This window comes from Colletotrichum tamarilloi (assembly GCF_030869305.1).
Source record: "Colletotrichum tamarilloi strain Tom-12 chromosome Unknown Scaffold_16.1, whole genome shotgun sequence".
Taxonomy (NCBI): domain Eukaryota; kingdom Fungi; phylum Ascomycota; class Sordariomycetes; order Glomerellales; family Glomerellaceae; genus Colletotrichum; species Colletotrichum tamarilloi.
Window position 1 is genome coordinate 38708 of NW_026849399.1, and position 16168 is coordinate 54875.

Sequence of the window (16168 nt, forward strand, 5' to 3'; positions counted from 1 at the left end):
TTGTCGAGAGCTGTATAGAATAGCACTCCTAGAAGCAGAGAGCGATATATGATGATATCATCAATCTTTCGATTCAATTCCTCGTTCTCTCTGTCTTCATTACTTGACTCAGAGTGGCAACCTACTATTTTCGCTAACCTGCTTAGCATTTGATGAGTGTTGAAGAAATTGGTTGGCACGTTGTACGAGGGTCCTACTAATCCTTCTACTTGTATCTTAGACTCCTCTAACTTTCTCCTGAAATGTTCCAGATATTCACGATCTTCAGGAGTTATTTCCAAGTCTGTCTGTGTTGGCGGGCCACCGAAGAACTTGTTACGCAAGTGACATCGTAGAGCTCCGAATCTGCCACTATGCCACTGCGAATAAGCTCTTGTTCTACCGTGATTCGCCACTTTTATCTTCAAGGCTGCTTTGAGGCCTTCGAGCTCGAGTTCGAAGCCATCGACTAGGTTGTGGAGGGCTTGAATCGTCTTGGAGTGAATGTCTCGCACTGTCATCGGAGGCTGTGGCGGTTCCGACGTTTCCAGTGTTGGTTCCGTTCTATCGGGAACTTGAAGAATACCTTTCTGCGTCATAGTCTCTGCTCGGGATAGAATCTGCGTCGTAAAGAACAAGAGCTGAATCCGGCCTTCAATGTTGCCCATGCCACCATCGCAATTTGCTAGCCAGGCGTCCGCGTAATTCAAGTGTTTGCGTGCTTCTTCACGAAGCTTTTCCTTTTGACTAAATGTGAAGTTCGAAAATTTTTGTCGAAGATCCATGGGATTATTGAGTAGGGTAAGACACAACCGAAGTACTTGTGGACAGCGGAGCCATGGGTAGTCTCTCCCTGCTACTTCACCTCTTATCGCTTTGAAAGCATGTCCTCGCAGTTAAGCAGCTGATAAGTCATCAAACGGTTGCTTAAAGAACGAAAGAGAACGGCCATTTTCATCCCAGTCCGATTCTTGAAATCGATCGAATCGAACTTTACTCCAAAACCCTCCGTTTAGAGCAATGGCCGTGAACGGGTTATACTCTTTCCACACTGGTCCTGGGAAGAGAGACGGAGTGAACTTTGGCGACTTGGCCCAGAGGAAGACGACGGTCGGTATGTAGTGCCGGCTGAGGGTGTAGCGATCTGGGAGAAAGCAGTCTGTTCCTTTGATCACGGGTCTATACTCGGGGTGCAGTAAGAAGAGCCGATGGTCTGTCCGGTGTGTCTCGATTATCCCGTCTGCAGATTTCCCGTCCTGCAGCTCAATTAGACCATTTGCATGCAGCGATGCCTCTCGAAGTTTTTCCAGACTAGGCGTCGGCGTAATGTCGTTGTCTCTGCTATGATGCTCAGAAAATGCCCCAATGACACCGAGAACTGGGTGCTGACGGAAATCAAATTGGAAGCCGCAGCCAATGATGACAGGGTATAAATCTGCGTCGGCGTCCAACCGCTGGACCCCAGCAGCTGCTGCGATTACCACAATCGCGCCAACCTCTGCAGAAGCAGGAGCGGCAACAAAGTCCTCTGGAAGATAGTCGGCAGTGACTGGCATAAGATCAAACCCGTCGAAGTTTTCCAACCCAGTGGTTTTGAAAAGAGCAAGCCATGTAGCTGGATATGACGGCACATCAGGAATGGGTGCTTTTCGTGCTTCCACTCTTCTGGCCTCAATTGGAGAGCCAACAACATCAGAGGGCAGTAACCTAACAAGCGCACTCGCTGGGAGCAAGGGCGGCAGCCTTTGTTTCTCTTCCTCCCTCGGCTTTTTCTCTTCTTCGTTCTTCAGCTTTCGTATCGCATCGTCAAGCTGTCGTTTCAGATTGTCCAGTCTCAGCATGGGAGTATAGGCGGTGTAACTCCAGCTCATTTCGGAAAGAATCCATTTCCTTGTGGTTCGTTTCGACCATTTCCCGATGGCTCGACCATTTGCTCTACGACCACCTTTCCCACCCGCAAGAACAGCTTGGAAGACTGTAGCAAGAGCAATCATGGAGGCTACCAATCCAATCAAAAGCGTAAAGCCGAAGGTGATGGGATCCCAATCGATGCCTGCATCTTGTGCTTGTTTTTGCTCCGCAAGAATGTTCAGAAGAGCCCGGAGCAGACAGTCCGTAGAGTTTTGGTTTTCGAGACACTCCGAACCGGCGGTGTCCATGGTGACAGTACAATGAAGATGAGCCACTGCCAAAGGTGAAGGCTCGAAGATGAAGGCCGGGGGATGAAAATGTTGTTAGGGTGCGCTTCTTGCATAGATAGGACTAATGTGCTTAGGTATGTGTTGAAGATGAGGCTGATTCATGCGCTCAATTCTGCCTTGCGGCCTAAAAAGGACGTAGTGAGGTGACAAGGCTTCAATTACTGCACCCATTCAGGAGGACATGTTTCTTCATGGCGCTGTATTCAACGTACATGGGGCCACTGATTGATTGGCCGGTCATATCGTGGCAGTACAATAAAAGAACCACCTCTGCAAGTGAGATCGCCTTGACAAACGCTCTCATGTACTGCTGACTCGCGGGGGTAGGTTGGAAAGAACTCCATTTTCACGCCTAGCCTTTTGGTTTTTGCGTTAGGTGGAGCTGCGTACATTACGCTGAACAAGCTGAAGACTGCGTTTGAACCAACACCAATTATTTCTCAGGAATGGTCTTGACGGGCACTACATTACTCCCGTCCCTGACTTCTCCGCCCTTCTTCTCATCATCCCTCTCACCAATTGACTTCCTAGATGACCGATCCCCCTCTTCCTCCCCCCTCCCTTGCCCAGCCACACTTGTAACCCCAGACCCAACACTGCCCCCCTCTTCATCCCCTTCAGCCTTAGCAGCCCTCCTCAAATACCACTTGAATACGTACACCAAAATCTGCGCCATGAAAACCTGCTCGATGGTATACAACAACACTGGAATCTGAATCAACGCCCTCGTCAAATCATCCGACTGCGTCCACATAGCCGTCGCCAGCGGGATTCCCAACGACGTTGTCTTGGCCGCGCCGCAGAAGCAGACGGCAATCATCTGCTCTCTCGGTAACTGTTGAACCGTGACAGCGCGTCGGAGGAAGTTGGGTACCCAGCGGGACTGTAAGGGGCGGGAATCGGCGAGACGAGGATTGATTGCGTTGCAGAGCGCTAAGGGAGGGCGGGCGGCGTAGAAGCAGATGAGGGTGAAGAGGGCGTAGAGGGCGACATTCATGAAGACGTTGAAGATTATAGAGGGATGCGGGGTTACGTAGAGAGCGCCTGTTTTGAAGGCTGCTGAGAATGTTGTCCTATCCGGTATTAGTATCAAGAACCATATATCACGAAGAGAAAGCCGTGAAAGGGGCGAGGGTATATCATGAAAAGGGGCAACACCAACTCACCAGACAAGCAAAATCAGAAAAAACGTCGACACCTTGGCAAGATAAAACGTCCTCAGCGCCCAATCAACCTTCTTCTCCCAAAACCACCTCACGACCTGTCCCACAGCCAACGGCAATAACACGCTCAAGCCCAATTGCTTCAGGACATTGGCGTACATGGCACCCAGGGTGCTCGGGTTCGCGGGCTGCCAGTCGGCAAACTCGGGCGTCTTGGGAATGAACCCGTAAATTAGACCAGGAGAGATGAAGCTGCCTAGCACGTTGCCGATGACGACCTCGATGATGGCGGCTGCGTCGTCGCCGCCGGAGGCGCGGGTCATTACGACGTTGGAGGCGATTGTTGTTGGCAGGCAGGAGGCGACGACCATGCCTACGATGATGGGGGTTGCGAGGGCTTGGGTGCGGAGGCCGCCTGCTGCGATGATGATGTGTACGATGACTTTTGGGGTTGTGTTAGTTTATGGTTTGAGATGGATGTTTCGCCCAATGCCTCCATCCCTTGGGGACTTATGAGCGGCATGTTCATGTCAAGTGAGTTTCTTACTTAGTAGTATTACGGGAATCACGATAAAGCTGATACCCTGGACAATGATATGCAAACGCCAGTTGGCTACATTCTGCCTTAGCTTCGCGTGCGAGAGCTGCAAGCCGCTGACGAGGAAGATGATGGCGATGCCGCCGTAGATGATGGTGTACTCTGACCTGATCGGTCCACCTCTAGCCGCGACATCTTGTAGTCAGTTTGTTAGTCATGTACTCGTTTTGAAGTTCACTCTGTGTGTGTCTCTCTCTCCCTCGCTCACTCTCAATCTCACATGAAAAGGACGCTCATAGATGCCAACTTACTCGGGAAAAAATACGCAAAAACACAGCTTAGAGCGAAGCCGATAACGAGCCACTGCGCCAAGACGAGCTTGAAGATCTTGACCGCCTTGATCCGGATGCGCGTCCACGTCGACGTCGGTGCGGTCGCCGACTGAGGCTTCGCGCTCTCATCGCGGGCGTCCACGGGACCGGCCATGGCTTTCTGAGAGGCACACACTTCTCTCTTACGCCGGCTTAGGCCGAATGAGACATCGGAGGTGCGTCGGTGTGTCGTCGGGTCGGGACGGTCGTAAAAGGTGGAGTTCCCTTAAGGTAAGATAGTCGGGCTGTTTAGATGTAGTGACGGAACTGGAAGACCTCCGTATCTCTGGCCGATCTAACTTATCGAGATAAAGTGTGGTAAGGTGAGAGATTTAGCCTGCAATGAGCTGCCAAGACTTATATCCAGAGGGTAAGTTGTATTGGATTAAGGTTAAAACGACTTCATGTCCCAAACATACGGGCCCTTTCATGTACGGCAAGCCGAACGTTTGGCCGTCCCTCTCCCTCTCAGTACCTATCTACTTACTCTTCCCAAACCGTGCCGGACAAGTCTTCCTCCGCAGACAAAGATTAGGTGATTTGCAAGGAAAAGAGAATGGATGACGCCAACGCCCAGGTCACTCGCAGTCTTGCGTTTTGAGTCGTTGGTTTCGCGTCGCGAGGGCGGGGCCGGGTTATACCCGGGCGACGTAGGCGTGGGCGCGGTGAGAACCCCGACATCGGTGTCGTCCGAAGGTGGGATTCGTCCAAGACTCCTGCATAGGAAGTTTTCGCCAAGTCACTTGATCTCTGGAAGTGAGAACAAGTGATTGACTTCAGTGCTGGAAGATGGTTCAGAATACACAGATGCATCTTCTCGAGTAGGTAAGCTTCGGCTTATACGGCGAGGCACGAGACCCAGAGAACTTTGGGGTTTCTCCGCTTCGGTGCCGTGCCGATTTGGCCGATGTTCATGCCCGGCGTGTAATTGATGAGCTGAAGCACGTGTGAAATAATTGTTCTCGGCCGGAGTTTTCTTTCATCTCGGCTCCGCGGCTTTGGGAACACCATCCAAGGGGTGCTCGAATAACATCCTCCTCCTTCCCCCGGTTCCCCGGATTCCTCAGAGTCAGTGGTACCAAAACCTAAAAATTACAATATGGAGGAGTACAATACCTTTCATCAAGGTCTCACAAGCATCATATGAGAGAACAGATTATTTGAATAAGTTGATTTTACTGATTACGTTTACAACTAATACTAGCGGTCAAACTTATCCCGCCTCAATCTCTTTCTCGCGTGTCATACACCCATTTCCTCTTGACCTCGTATCCCGTCATCTAGAGAAAGTAATCTTTCCATCCTCTGTATCATGTTGTATCCTTGATCGGTTTCCTGAAGTGCTGTTTTCCCATGGGTTTCCTCCAACCTTCTGTGATGTAAACCGTTATTTTCCAAACCAGGGTATCTACCAATATTGTGTAAGAGAGAGAGAAAAAGAAAAGAAAAGGTAAGAGAAAGAATCTTAAAAGAATTATGCATCACCCGAAGCATTCCTAGCTTGGTTCTGCATCCTACGCATCGCCTCGCGGTGCAACTCAAACATCTCCCCGCTCTGCATGCTCCTCGTGAAAGCCTGATCGGACCTCTCCTTATCGATCCTCGCCTTCTCCTTGCGCTTCGCCTCCGCCTCCTTCTGGCTCATCATGAAGCTCCGCTGCAGGTCAATGTTCCTCTGCACCTCGGCCTCGCGCGCGGCGGCCTGGCTAGCCGCCAGGTTCGACGCGCTTGGCGACCGGAACATGCTCAGCGCCATGTCGCGGCCATTGGCGGCGGGAGCGGGGGACGCCGTACCGGCGCGGAGATCGGCGCGGACCGAGTCTCGGAAGCTCGCGAGCCGGGCGTCACGGGCGTCTTGCGAGGGAACGTTGGAGTAACGCATGGGCTGATGAGAGTCGAAGGCGAGGTTGTCGGCGGAAACGCTGGGTACGTAAGAGCCGCTGGCTGACCTGGAGCCTTCGAGGGAGGATCGCATTGTGCCGGAACTGCTCTGGCGACGGATAATTTCCCTGCGCTGGCTCAATGGGAGGTCGTCCAGGGAGACTGGCGGCATCTGTGACGGGTAGACGGGGTAGTTGTACATGGAGCCGGTTTCGCTGGGTGGTCTGTAGGAGGCGGCAGATATCTCAGGCGTGTTGTTGGCGCCAGTCAGAATTCCGTACGTCTTGTTGCGCAGAGCGACGCTTCTCTGTGCGATCAAGCTCTGAGGGCTGTCGTAAGACATGATGCCGGGTGGCGGCGGCGGGGGAACAAAGACAGCTGGAGCTGTTGCTGAGTTAGCGATGCCAGAGGCGCCGCTTCTTGTGCTCGCAGCTCTAGAGAGCGCCTGTTGCTCTTCCTCGGCGATGGGCTCGAACTGCGTCTTGCTCGAAGCACGGCGATGTGACTGGTACGAGCTGCTTCTGGAGTGGCCACGGTTCGGTGACTGGGTTGACTTGGGTCGGGTCAAGGCCGGCGGAGGTGTCGCGACGGGAGCGGGGGATCTCGAAGGAGTTGGTGCAGGCGCAGGCGTGGCAGACAAGGCCGTCTGCTTAAGCTCATCGACGTGCACAGGAGCTGGGGCTTCCCGGGTCTGCGGTCTGTCGTCTCCGACCTTTAAGATCTCAGGCTCGGGTGCGTCGGCGTGGCTAAGGTGCTTTGCCCATTCGTTTGTGCGGTAGTGTAGCGCAACGTTGGAGAAGCTGGGCGGCAGACGCTCTTGGGTAAGATTCAGAGGCGTGGAACGAAGCGAGGCTGTTGATTTGGCTTGCTGAGAAGGGACGGGGACTTGTCGACTCTCGCCCGACTCAGACAGCTTCACCGAGCTGTTTTCTTGAGCAACATCACCGATTGCGGTTTCCGGCGCCCTCTCTTCGACAGCAGCAGGAGTCGCATCCTTGGCCAGAGGCTGGGCTGGCATGTCAGTGACAGCCGTCATGGCTGACACTGGTCTAACGGAGTCCCCATCGGTGACGCTCTGTCGAGATGCCGATGCTGATGTAGTAGTCTCCGGCTTGATGCTCGACTGTTGCTCTCCAGAGAGCTGTGCGTTGATCTCAATACTGCGACGGTGACCACCGTTCACAGATCCGGCGCCGCTGTCGCTCTGAGTGTCAACAGTTGCCGCGAGAGACACAGCGTCGTCGTCCCTTGGACGTTGAAGCACCGCCAGCTCCTCATCACCGTCATCTTCCTTACGATGCGACATCGATGTCCGCTGAGAAACCCTCCGCATCAGCTGTACCGAGCTCTGAGAGAGTCGCTTCGCAAAGGAACTCCTCTTGCTGCCGACGCCTGCCTGAATCTCTTCATCATCGTCGGCAAAAGTTGCGATCGTGGACCGCTCCTCTTTGTCTCTGGCTAGAGCCTCCTCATCAGGGAATCTGAATGGCAAAGGTACCACTTCAGGAACCGGTGCCACCTCTTGCACGCTCTGAACAACAGTAGGACCAGTGACGTTGTCCGCAGCAACGGGTTCTCTGTGAGTTTCATCCGGAGCGACGCGTAATGTCACAACGACTTCTTTCTCCTTTTCGGAAACCATCAGACCTGGAGACTCTGGCTTTGGGGGAACAGCGGGAGGAACATCCGACCCTTGCATTCCAGCCACGGGAGGGGCGTGTGATCGAGGAGTAGCGGTGCTCTGGCTGTATCGAATAGCCTTCTCGCTCTCGCTGTCGCGAGCAAAGCCGGAGTCGTGATCATCGCTGTCTGGTGTGTAATCTCCGTGCGCTCTCTCCCACGCCCGTCGCTCCAAAGCGGTGCGAGCCTCGAGCTCTCTTCCAATGTTGGCCTCTTCGTCATCACGGGCTCGCTGCGCCTCGGCCAATTCCTCTTCCCGCTTCGTACGTTTATCCTTGATGACGTTCCACAATCTCTTCTGAGAAATGATGCCGATAACAGTGATTACAATTATAGCGGCAATCTCAACGCGAATGCCCTTTGTTAGCGGGTACGTGTTGGTGTCTTGAGGGAAGAGGTTGTCGTTCAGGTCCCAAATGTACGCCCAAAACTCCTTCAGCCCAGCCCGGCTGAAGCAGTCGATTCCGAGCACAGTTGCCGTGGCACCACTGAAGGCGATCGTACACATGAGCGCCCAGTCCCGAGTCCATCGGCTGAAGTACAATGCAAAGCCTGCTAGTGAGAAAACAATGATGAAAATGACTTTGCCGACTCCCGTAAGCAGGCCGCCCTCGTGGACGCAAAGCAGCCACATTGAAAAGCAAAATCCGCCGAGAGCACATCCCAGGCATTCCGTAATTTCTTTGAAGAACCAGGAAGCGAGAACGCCAACTGCGACGGCCGGTAAAACTGCTGCGACGACATAGGCTCCTTGGGATCCGTTGGACACTGGAATGACCATGACATAGACGACCAAGACTGTGATACCCAAGGCGACGACGTACGCAACGGAGAAGGCAGTGTGCAAGACTGTATTCTTGATACCAATCAAGCTGTAGATGACCCCGGTGCAGAGCAAGATGACACCAGCGACAGCCCAGCCTGGTGTGACCTTTGGCTCAATAGGTAACTCTCCTGCCAGCATGGTAGCTGTATCAAGTGTCAGCCTTGTCTAGGGTTTGGTGTTGGTGCTAGGTGTTCGATGAGAAGTTCACTTACAATTGTCAAGGCTTGAGTTTCCAGAGGTGCTGCCAGTAGTTGGGATGATGGGAGGACTAGAGACTGTAGCGGAAGCAGAAGGCGACTCGGTGGTAGTGACTGCAGCTGTCCTTAGTGAAGATGCCGGCGATGTAGTACTTTCAGCATCTTGTGCGCTTCGTGACAAAGTAGAAGAGGCAACGGCTGCTGTAGTAGTCCCGCTTTCTTGACGTCTGACGGGCACCAAAGCTTGAGCAAGAGCCGCCTGAAGGAAGATTAAGAGAAGGCCCCATGAGATCAGACGATTCCACCTCGCCATGATGACGAATTGGCCACCAGGTGTCGAATCCAAATTATTATACCAGTATTAGTGTTTGGTGTTGTCGAAACAGTTTCCGAGCATCGATAGTCTGTATTCACCTGAACCACTTGTGACGTGAAGAGAGGAGGGGATGCCGGCAGCAAGAAAAGAGTCGGTGGAAGACACGGGCAAGCTGAAGGGGGGAGCTGGGAGAAGGAAGGTATTATTAGATGAACGAACAATGGTCAACCAGCATCGACTCGAACCCCAGGGACCAGTGGGGGATTAGGACAAGACAGCTCCCGGGCTGACAGCAGAGAAGAGGGGAGGATGGAAAAGAAGAAAAGAAAGGGTACAGACAGGGGCAGGGAACAGCCCAGATGTCATGGAGTGGAGTCGAGACCTGGAGGTGATCAAACTATATAGGACAAGGAGGAGAATTTTAATGCCGGAGTGGGAGATCCATGGGAGAGATGCGGACCCGGCTGGTGACACCGAACATGGCATCATTGGTGCACGAGTACACGCGGATGGCTTCAGCTACGATGCACTCGTCACAGCGAAATGTGCAATCCTTCCCACATGACAAATTAAACCTCCGGGACTGTGGTAACGCATGGAACCCTTTGAGATGGCCAAAGACTATGGAGTGCTTCCTTTCTAGCCACCATGTACATGGTAAGAGTGAGATCAGACCAAGATTGGAGCTGCCTTGCATGCTCTACAACCTTCTCGCAGTGATGGGCTTCCAGCCTAACTGGGATGGCAAGAACCGTAGCGGCTCAGGATCGGAAGAGGAAGAACAAACAAGACGGCGCGCGGGTACGGGAGATGAATATCACGGACGTTCTGAGAAAAGAAACGCAGGCAGGCAAAGTGAGGGTGGCCAACCGAGAGGGCGAGGTCCTTCTTGGCGGCATCGGGTACAAGCGAGTGACCTGCGGCTCTCGGCCAGAAGACGGCCAAGAAGACCAAGTCGAGAGTCCATGGCGTCCAGGCATGGCGTCCAGACGGGTCGTGGACAACTAGTCTTCTGACAAGGCCGCGGCATGGCCAGACTTTGCGGCGGCAGTCAATAGGAATCCCGGTCTGCTGGCTGAACCTATAGCTTATATCACGGGTTCCGAGGGCGAGATCTGAAGAGCACCAGAATGTAGCAAACGCAAATGTAGCCAAAGACAATGTAAGTTGAGAGAAAAAGGTGTGATGAGGAAGCTGTTGGTACTTGTGAATACTGCGTACTACGTAGGTGAGCAGTCGTCGGAAGTTGAGGCGCGTCCATCCTAAATTACAGGGACAGGGGCTAATCCCGGCATACCGCGCTTTAGCGTTTGACTCGGATGGGAATAAGACAATCAGGAACAGCAAGGAAGTGGGAACAACAGCCCGACGAGATGGAGGGGGCAGCCTCTGAGGGAGGGGTGGAGGGGTCCGTGGGGCTTGCGTTGGCTGTGAGGTGAGTGAGGAAGGTGGACGGATTGGATGGATGGATGGACGGACGGGAGGGATGAGATGGTGAATTGGATGAGGTGAGAGAGAGAGAGAGAGAGAAACAGGATGAGACGGGATGACCATGGGGATGCGAGAAGCTCTAGCCTTGCTGCTCTTCGACACCTCCACGACCTCTTTGGTGCCAAAACGGACGTCCCGTCCTGTCCAGTCTGTCCTCACAGAAATGCCCGAGACGGGCGCGCGAACGATTTGCATTGGCCATGCGCCATGTGCAGGACGCAGTCCGCAGTCCGCAGTTTACAGCACATCGCAGCGCAGAGTGAGCTGGCATGGACAGGCAGCGCATGGCATTGCATCTTGGGTATCCGGATCCCCATTCGCAGTCAGATTCTGTCTGACCCATGACAAGTCAGCCACAACCGTAAGGTATTCATCCATCTGTGGCAGCATCGTGGTTCGTACGCATCATGATGTGGAAATCATGTTTAACCTTTGCTGCCTTTCCACGGCCACGTCGTCTGCATTTCCAGAATGGGAAAATCGACTTGAGCTTTTTCAATAGTCTTCTGCCACCCGCATGAATTCGTGTCCAGATGCGGACGTGTAGGCCAAACGTATCGCTGTAGGTAATGCGATGAATTGCTTTTTTCCGACAGCGTTGGATAGACGGTAGCGGCGGCGGTTCGGCCGACGTCGTTCATCAGCTGAGCTCCAAGCCTCCAAGAACGAATAGGGTACACCATCGAGGAAAAAAGGAGATTATTGCAAAGTGAATCAGGTCCGCCGCAAGATCGGTGGCGCACCCGAGGCAAGACAAGGCCGGTAGCCGCGGTGCCGCGCAGGACGAACATTGGCTTGTCTTCCTTGAACAGGTCAGTGGTCAATCAGGGTGGGGTGGGGTGGTGTTGCAGTCCATAGCTTCGCTGCACCTGCAAACTGCACCTGCACGTCTCCGGTCAAACGGGATGTGGAGATCTTGAACTTTGAAGACCTTGGAGGGAAAAGGTTGTGATGGATGCGAAATGAAAGAGTTGCACCGACGCAGCGGGACGAGGATGATCTCCAGGTACAAAGTAGTAAAGTAAGCTAAGGTACCACGCACCCACGGTAGCACGGTAGGTACTCAGCCGGCGCTTTTTGATGACCAGGGCCGAGAAAGCAGGTGCCACCTACGCTAAGCCTTCTCCAGATCCACTAGCCCATCCCGTCTTAGGTCGGTTCCTGCCTTAGCTTAACGGTGTATTCAAGGGAGGCAGCAACCTGGAAGACGAGCATCTAGAAAGGCAAGAGAGAAAAATGATGTGGACGAACACTTGCCTTCCATTTCAGAAATATCGTACGTTGGAGACGTCACTACGTACTGTGATTTTGAACGTGGAATTGACTCTGAATCTTGCAAGTTCCCTAACTCTCCAAGCAATGAAAGGGAGCCTTCATCTTACTTCACCAGCAAACACAACGTCGCTCATCCTTGATATCATCGAACCACAATCCCCCACCTCGACTCCTCCCAGCATCTTGCTAGACTGGCACGAACGACTAGGCCACGGAAGACCCATGCTTGCGATACCAGGCTATGCGTCAATAACTTCCGAAGACGCGCTTTTCCGGCAATAGACATGACATTTGGCCCCGGTATTCTGTCTCCATTGATCGTCCTCCAGCTGATTTTCCTGTCAGATCTTTTCTGCCTTTCTCCAGCTGATCGAGATTACGAGAGGCGTGCTCATCGACTTCCAACGCGAACCATGACAACCCGGCGCGATCGGATCGCGAGCACGTCGTCTAGGCCTGCATACAATAGTTCTGTGTTTGCGTGCCCATCCTCGACGAGTCCTAGTGTATCTTCCCAATACAGTACGCGGCCAACACAACGCACAAGCGCGGGGACCACCAATGGTGCCGGAACACTTGCTCAGCTCTCCCTTCAACCACACCGGACGCCGCACATACATATTGAACTCTTTTGCCGACCAACGAGTCCACCCAGAATCCACTTAAGCTTTGGACGAAACTTTCGACCCCTCACATGGACAGCCCAGTGATACTCTCCACGGCATTGGGTCTCGATTTGGGGCATGTAGATCCATCGTTACGAGACGGCCTGATGGACAATGACGGCTTGATAGATGGCCCCTGAGTCTGGGTGAGCCTTGGGGTAAAAAAGACAATTTGACTCAGGTGTCTGATTCTGACTCTGGTAAACAAGGAACAGGTGGCAAGCGCATCGAAATGGCCATGGTCATGCCCACGGTCACAAACTTTCTGACGTAGGCCGTTGTCTTCATCTCATCGGCTGACGCCTGCTACTGACTTCACGGATTCGGCATTGTTTCGAGGCTTGCGTCTGGAAACAATGGCTTTGCAACTATTTTGAATGGCAACAAACCAGGTTTCTATTTTCTTTCTCATCACGGTCTGGATGTCTCGATGGAAGCAAAGCACGTCCATCCACGACACTATCCAATGGCTGATCTGGGTCGAAACCGCGCTGCCGGCGCCGCTATTCATTTAGTCGCGCTCTCGGCCAGGCACCTGTGAAATTGAAGGGTCCACACATTCCTTTGCCCGATCGAGCAAGCCAAGGGAGAAGAAATTTCTTTTAGCGTCGACTCTTGCCGTGTGCTTAATGACAGCACAGGTCACGCAACAGCGGAAGCTTACGAAGCGTTGTTCTCCTCAAATTTTTGGGTAGTCGTTGTCGAATGCCCTTGTTTGACTGCCCGACTGCTGATGGTATACCACAGCACTTACAAGTTGCCCCACGCTCTGCGCCTCATCGCATAAAGGGGTCCTCGCATCCCTGCTCGCTTTGATACGAGCAAAGCCTCACTGCATGAGCCTCCCCCATACTGGCGATCCTGAGTTTGCTTTCTTAATTATTTTGTTTTTCATCTCGATACTTCGCGTACCTTTCCGGATATTGAGCTGAACACCCAAGTCGGTAGCTTCTATTGTAACTCTAGAAAAGCAACACCTCAATCTCGACGCCACAATGGCATGCTGCCAACTCCAGACCCTTACGCCTTCCCGCTGCTGTTCGACACCAATCATTGGCGTATTCGTCCCATATTCGGACGCCGTGTCTGCGGACTCCCGCGAACCACTGACCACCCAGCTCTTCTTCGTCCCTTGGCATGGCAAATTATCGGTCATCGTGGGACAGTTTCGTCGAATAACGATTTCGTATCCGTGGCGGCATGAGGAATGGCCCGGCCGGTTGAACTGGTTCCCCTGAGCGGTTCGTCCGACGTTGTGAGGAGGGGCGAAATCATGCCGTGACCCGGGAACAGGGCTCCCCTGCTTCAAGACTCTATCCCTTTCCAAAGCCGGGCACTGGCAAGGACTCAACCAACAGTATCCATGTTCTACCAACAAGAGCCGATTGGCGTGCTGTATCGAGTCTTGGCCTGGGCAACGGCTTCAACTTACTGAGGAGGAGCATCGTGTAAGCGATCCTCCTCGTTTCGCCCATACGGTCACTCCGTTTCGCGCCGTCCATAAGGCTCCATGAGGATGTGTATCCTTCTGGAGCCGCTCGGTAAAGATGACGGACTCTTTTAGTCCCTTGAATGGGCCTTTGGCCACGAAGTGCTTTGGACGGACCTCGACTGCCTATGAAGTAATCCTCACGCATGGCCTGGCGCTAAATGCTTCAGTTCGTCGTCTGCGGCATCCGTTTCCTGCAGCATCGTCGGTTCAACCTCATCCCACCGAATAAGTGACATTGCGGCGAGAGCCTCCGCGTGGCCACAACCACAATGACATTGTCAACACTCCCCCGCGACCCAAGCGCCTGCAGCCGAATCGGGGCTCTGGACTTCCCCGGCTTTTTCTCCCAGGGCAAATAACCCCAATAGGACTCTTTGACCGCCGCCGGGCCAGGCAGAGAACTTCCATGAAACCTTCTAGGACGTGCCGACATGACCGCACGTGGATGGGCACGGATGTGTTTGTATACATAAACGGATTTCTCCCAACCTCCTCCTGTTCCTGTATTTGAGAAAGTTCGACGAGTGTTGTGATCAAGGCACTGCGCGGCGCCGGAGCCTCGGAGAGGGTTGGTGGCGAGACCATGCTGTCGCCGCTCAGCTCCAGCCAACAACATTGACTGGTCATTATATCTGCGACGAAGTTATCTAGCCCGTCCATGGTGATATGATCCTCCGGCTCTTCTTCAGTTGCCAACGTCGCAACGCAACAGCGATCTGTAAGAAGACAATCGGTTGAACATGGGAACGGAATGTGCTCTCCTAGCGGAAGGGATGCTATTCTTCTCCCTCGACAGAAGTAGCTGATGGAGGATATTTCAAGGACCAATACGTCTGCCGTTCCTTTCTCTCCCGTTCATTGGGAATCGTCACTTGTGCCGGTGCTTGACTAGGTACAATCTATCCCTTGTGATATCAATCACGTAATCTTTGATGTGAATTCAAAGGTGAATATCACTCTCTGGTTTGGGATAGAGCCTCAAGCTCGAGCATAGAACGCCCTTGACATCAAACAAACTTTGCGAGTTCGAGTAGCCAATCCATTCCTGGATACGGGAGACTACCATCTCATAAGCCAGATCTTTTGCGACAATTTGGCACGCATTCGATCGTCTTGCAATGGATCTGCCCCCACCCCCAAGAACCTCGCAATTAAATGCTCACACAAAAAGTCGAGTTCAAAACGTATAGTAAGGACTGTTTCTTACATCCCGACGCTGCCTATCCCACCCTCTACCGCGCAATACAGCATCACGTCGTGGAGACATCCTAGCATTAAACACATTAGCTCGATGTGCAATGTAGAATCTTCCACGTCATGAATGACGGTCAATATCGCGGTTTTAGGTGATTTTACCTCTAGACCGCAATCAGGCATTTAACCCCAAAGTCGATACCATGACCAAAAGACCGCTTTGCAAATGATATCCATAAGGCAGGGAATGTGTTGATCTCAAACTTAGACCACCTACGAAACATGGCTACAATCGTCCAAGCTCATCTTTACCCCCTTGTCTCCGATATGTAATACCGTCAAAGGAAGAATCCATTTCGAAACCATGGCAAAGGGACGGGGGCGTGCAAGCTACCTCAGGCAGACGCATGAGCTCATGCCTTCTTCCCCCAGTCCATCAGTCTGCGTTCCTTCTCTTCCTCATCCCTTACCTAGAGGCTAGTAAACATTCAAACTTGATCCTCGTCACTACCGGACTTCGAACAAATAAAGAAATATATCTTCGTGATATAGATACCAAATTGATGCTTTTCGGCGGCGGACGCAGGGCAGAGTGACCAGATGCAGAGCAATACTGATGCCGTCCAAAGCGAAACGTTGTTTAGTCCTTCGATATATTCAATGACCACCGAGGAATCCCCCATCACGTCGTACTTTATCATATAATCATGGTAGACGGTGATGAGAATATAATTCGACACGTAACAGTACAGTGTAGGTGTTGTTTTCCCAAACACATTGAAACCAGTGTCCTCTGAATTGTTTTCGCAGAGGACGTGGCTTCGGAAACCGCATTACAACGCCGGCTTGTTCGAAAGCCCCATCCCTCTTGTCCCATGGGTGGTTACCATGCCCAAAAC

At 52.7% G+C, this 16168-nt stretch overlaps 5 protein-coding genes across 5 annotated transcripts; 1 reads left to right on the plus strand and 4 right to left on the minus strand.

Moving 5' to 3' along the window:
- Positions 1 to 875: 875 nt before the first annotated feature.
- On the minus strand, positions 876 to 2138 carry CTAM01_05950 (uncharacterized protein; the record flags this gene model as incomplete). Its single annotated transcript, XM_060521980.1, has 1 exon — positions 876 to 2138. One exon carries the CDS (start codon positions 2136 to 2138, stop codon positions 876 to 878), a length of 1263 nt encoding a protein of 420 aa, XP_060383170.1.
- Positions 2139 to 2613: 475 nt separating this feature from the next.
- Positions 2614 to 4367, minus strand: CTAM01_05951 (sodium/bile acid cotransporter; the record flags this gene model as incomplete). Its single annotated transcript, XM_060521981.1, has 4 exons — positions 2614 to 3253; positions 3347 to 3785; positions 3891 to 4076; positions 4193 to 4367. The coding sequence occupies 4 exons, from the start codon at positions 4365 to 4367 to the stop codon at positions 2614 to 2616; spliced, it is 1440 nt and encodes a 479-aa protein (XP_060383171.1).
- Positions 4368 to 5726: 1359 nt separating this feature from the next.
- On the minus strand, positions 5727 to 9149 carry CTAM01_05952 (uncharacterized protein; the record flags this gene model as incomplete). The annotated part of the gene is made up of 2 exons (XM_060521982.1): positions 5727 to 8782; positions 8852 to 9149. The coding sequence occupies 2 exons, from the start codon at positions 9147 to 9149 to the stop codon at positions 5727 to 5729; spliced, it is 3354 nt and encodes a 1117-aa protein (XP_060383172.1).
- A 735-nt stretch (positions 9150 to 9884) lies between these two features.
- On the minus strand, positions 9885 to 10838 carry CTAM01_05953 (uncharacterized protein; the record flags this gene model as incomplete). The annotated part of the gene is made up of 1 exon (XM_060521983.1): positions 9885 to 10838. One exon carries the CDS (start codon positions 10836 to 10838, stop codon positions 9885 to 9887), a length of 954 nt encoding a protein of 317 aa, XP_060383173.1.
- A 1364-nt stretch (positions 10839 to 12202) lies between these two features.
- Positions 12203 to 12628, plus strand: CTAM01_05954 (uncharacterized protein; the record flags this gene model as incomplete). Its single annotated transcript, XM_060521984.1, has 1 exon — positions 12203 to 12628. One exon carries the CDS (start codon positions 12203 to 12205, stop codon positions 12626 to 12628), a length of 426 nt encoding a protein of 141 aa, XP_060383174.1.
- Between the last annotated feature and the right edge of the window lie 3540 nt (positions 12629 to 16168).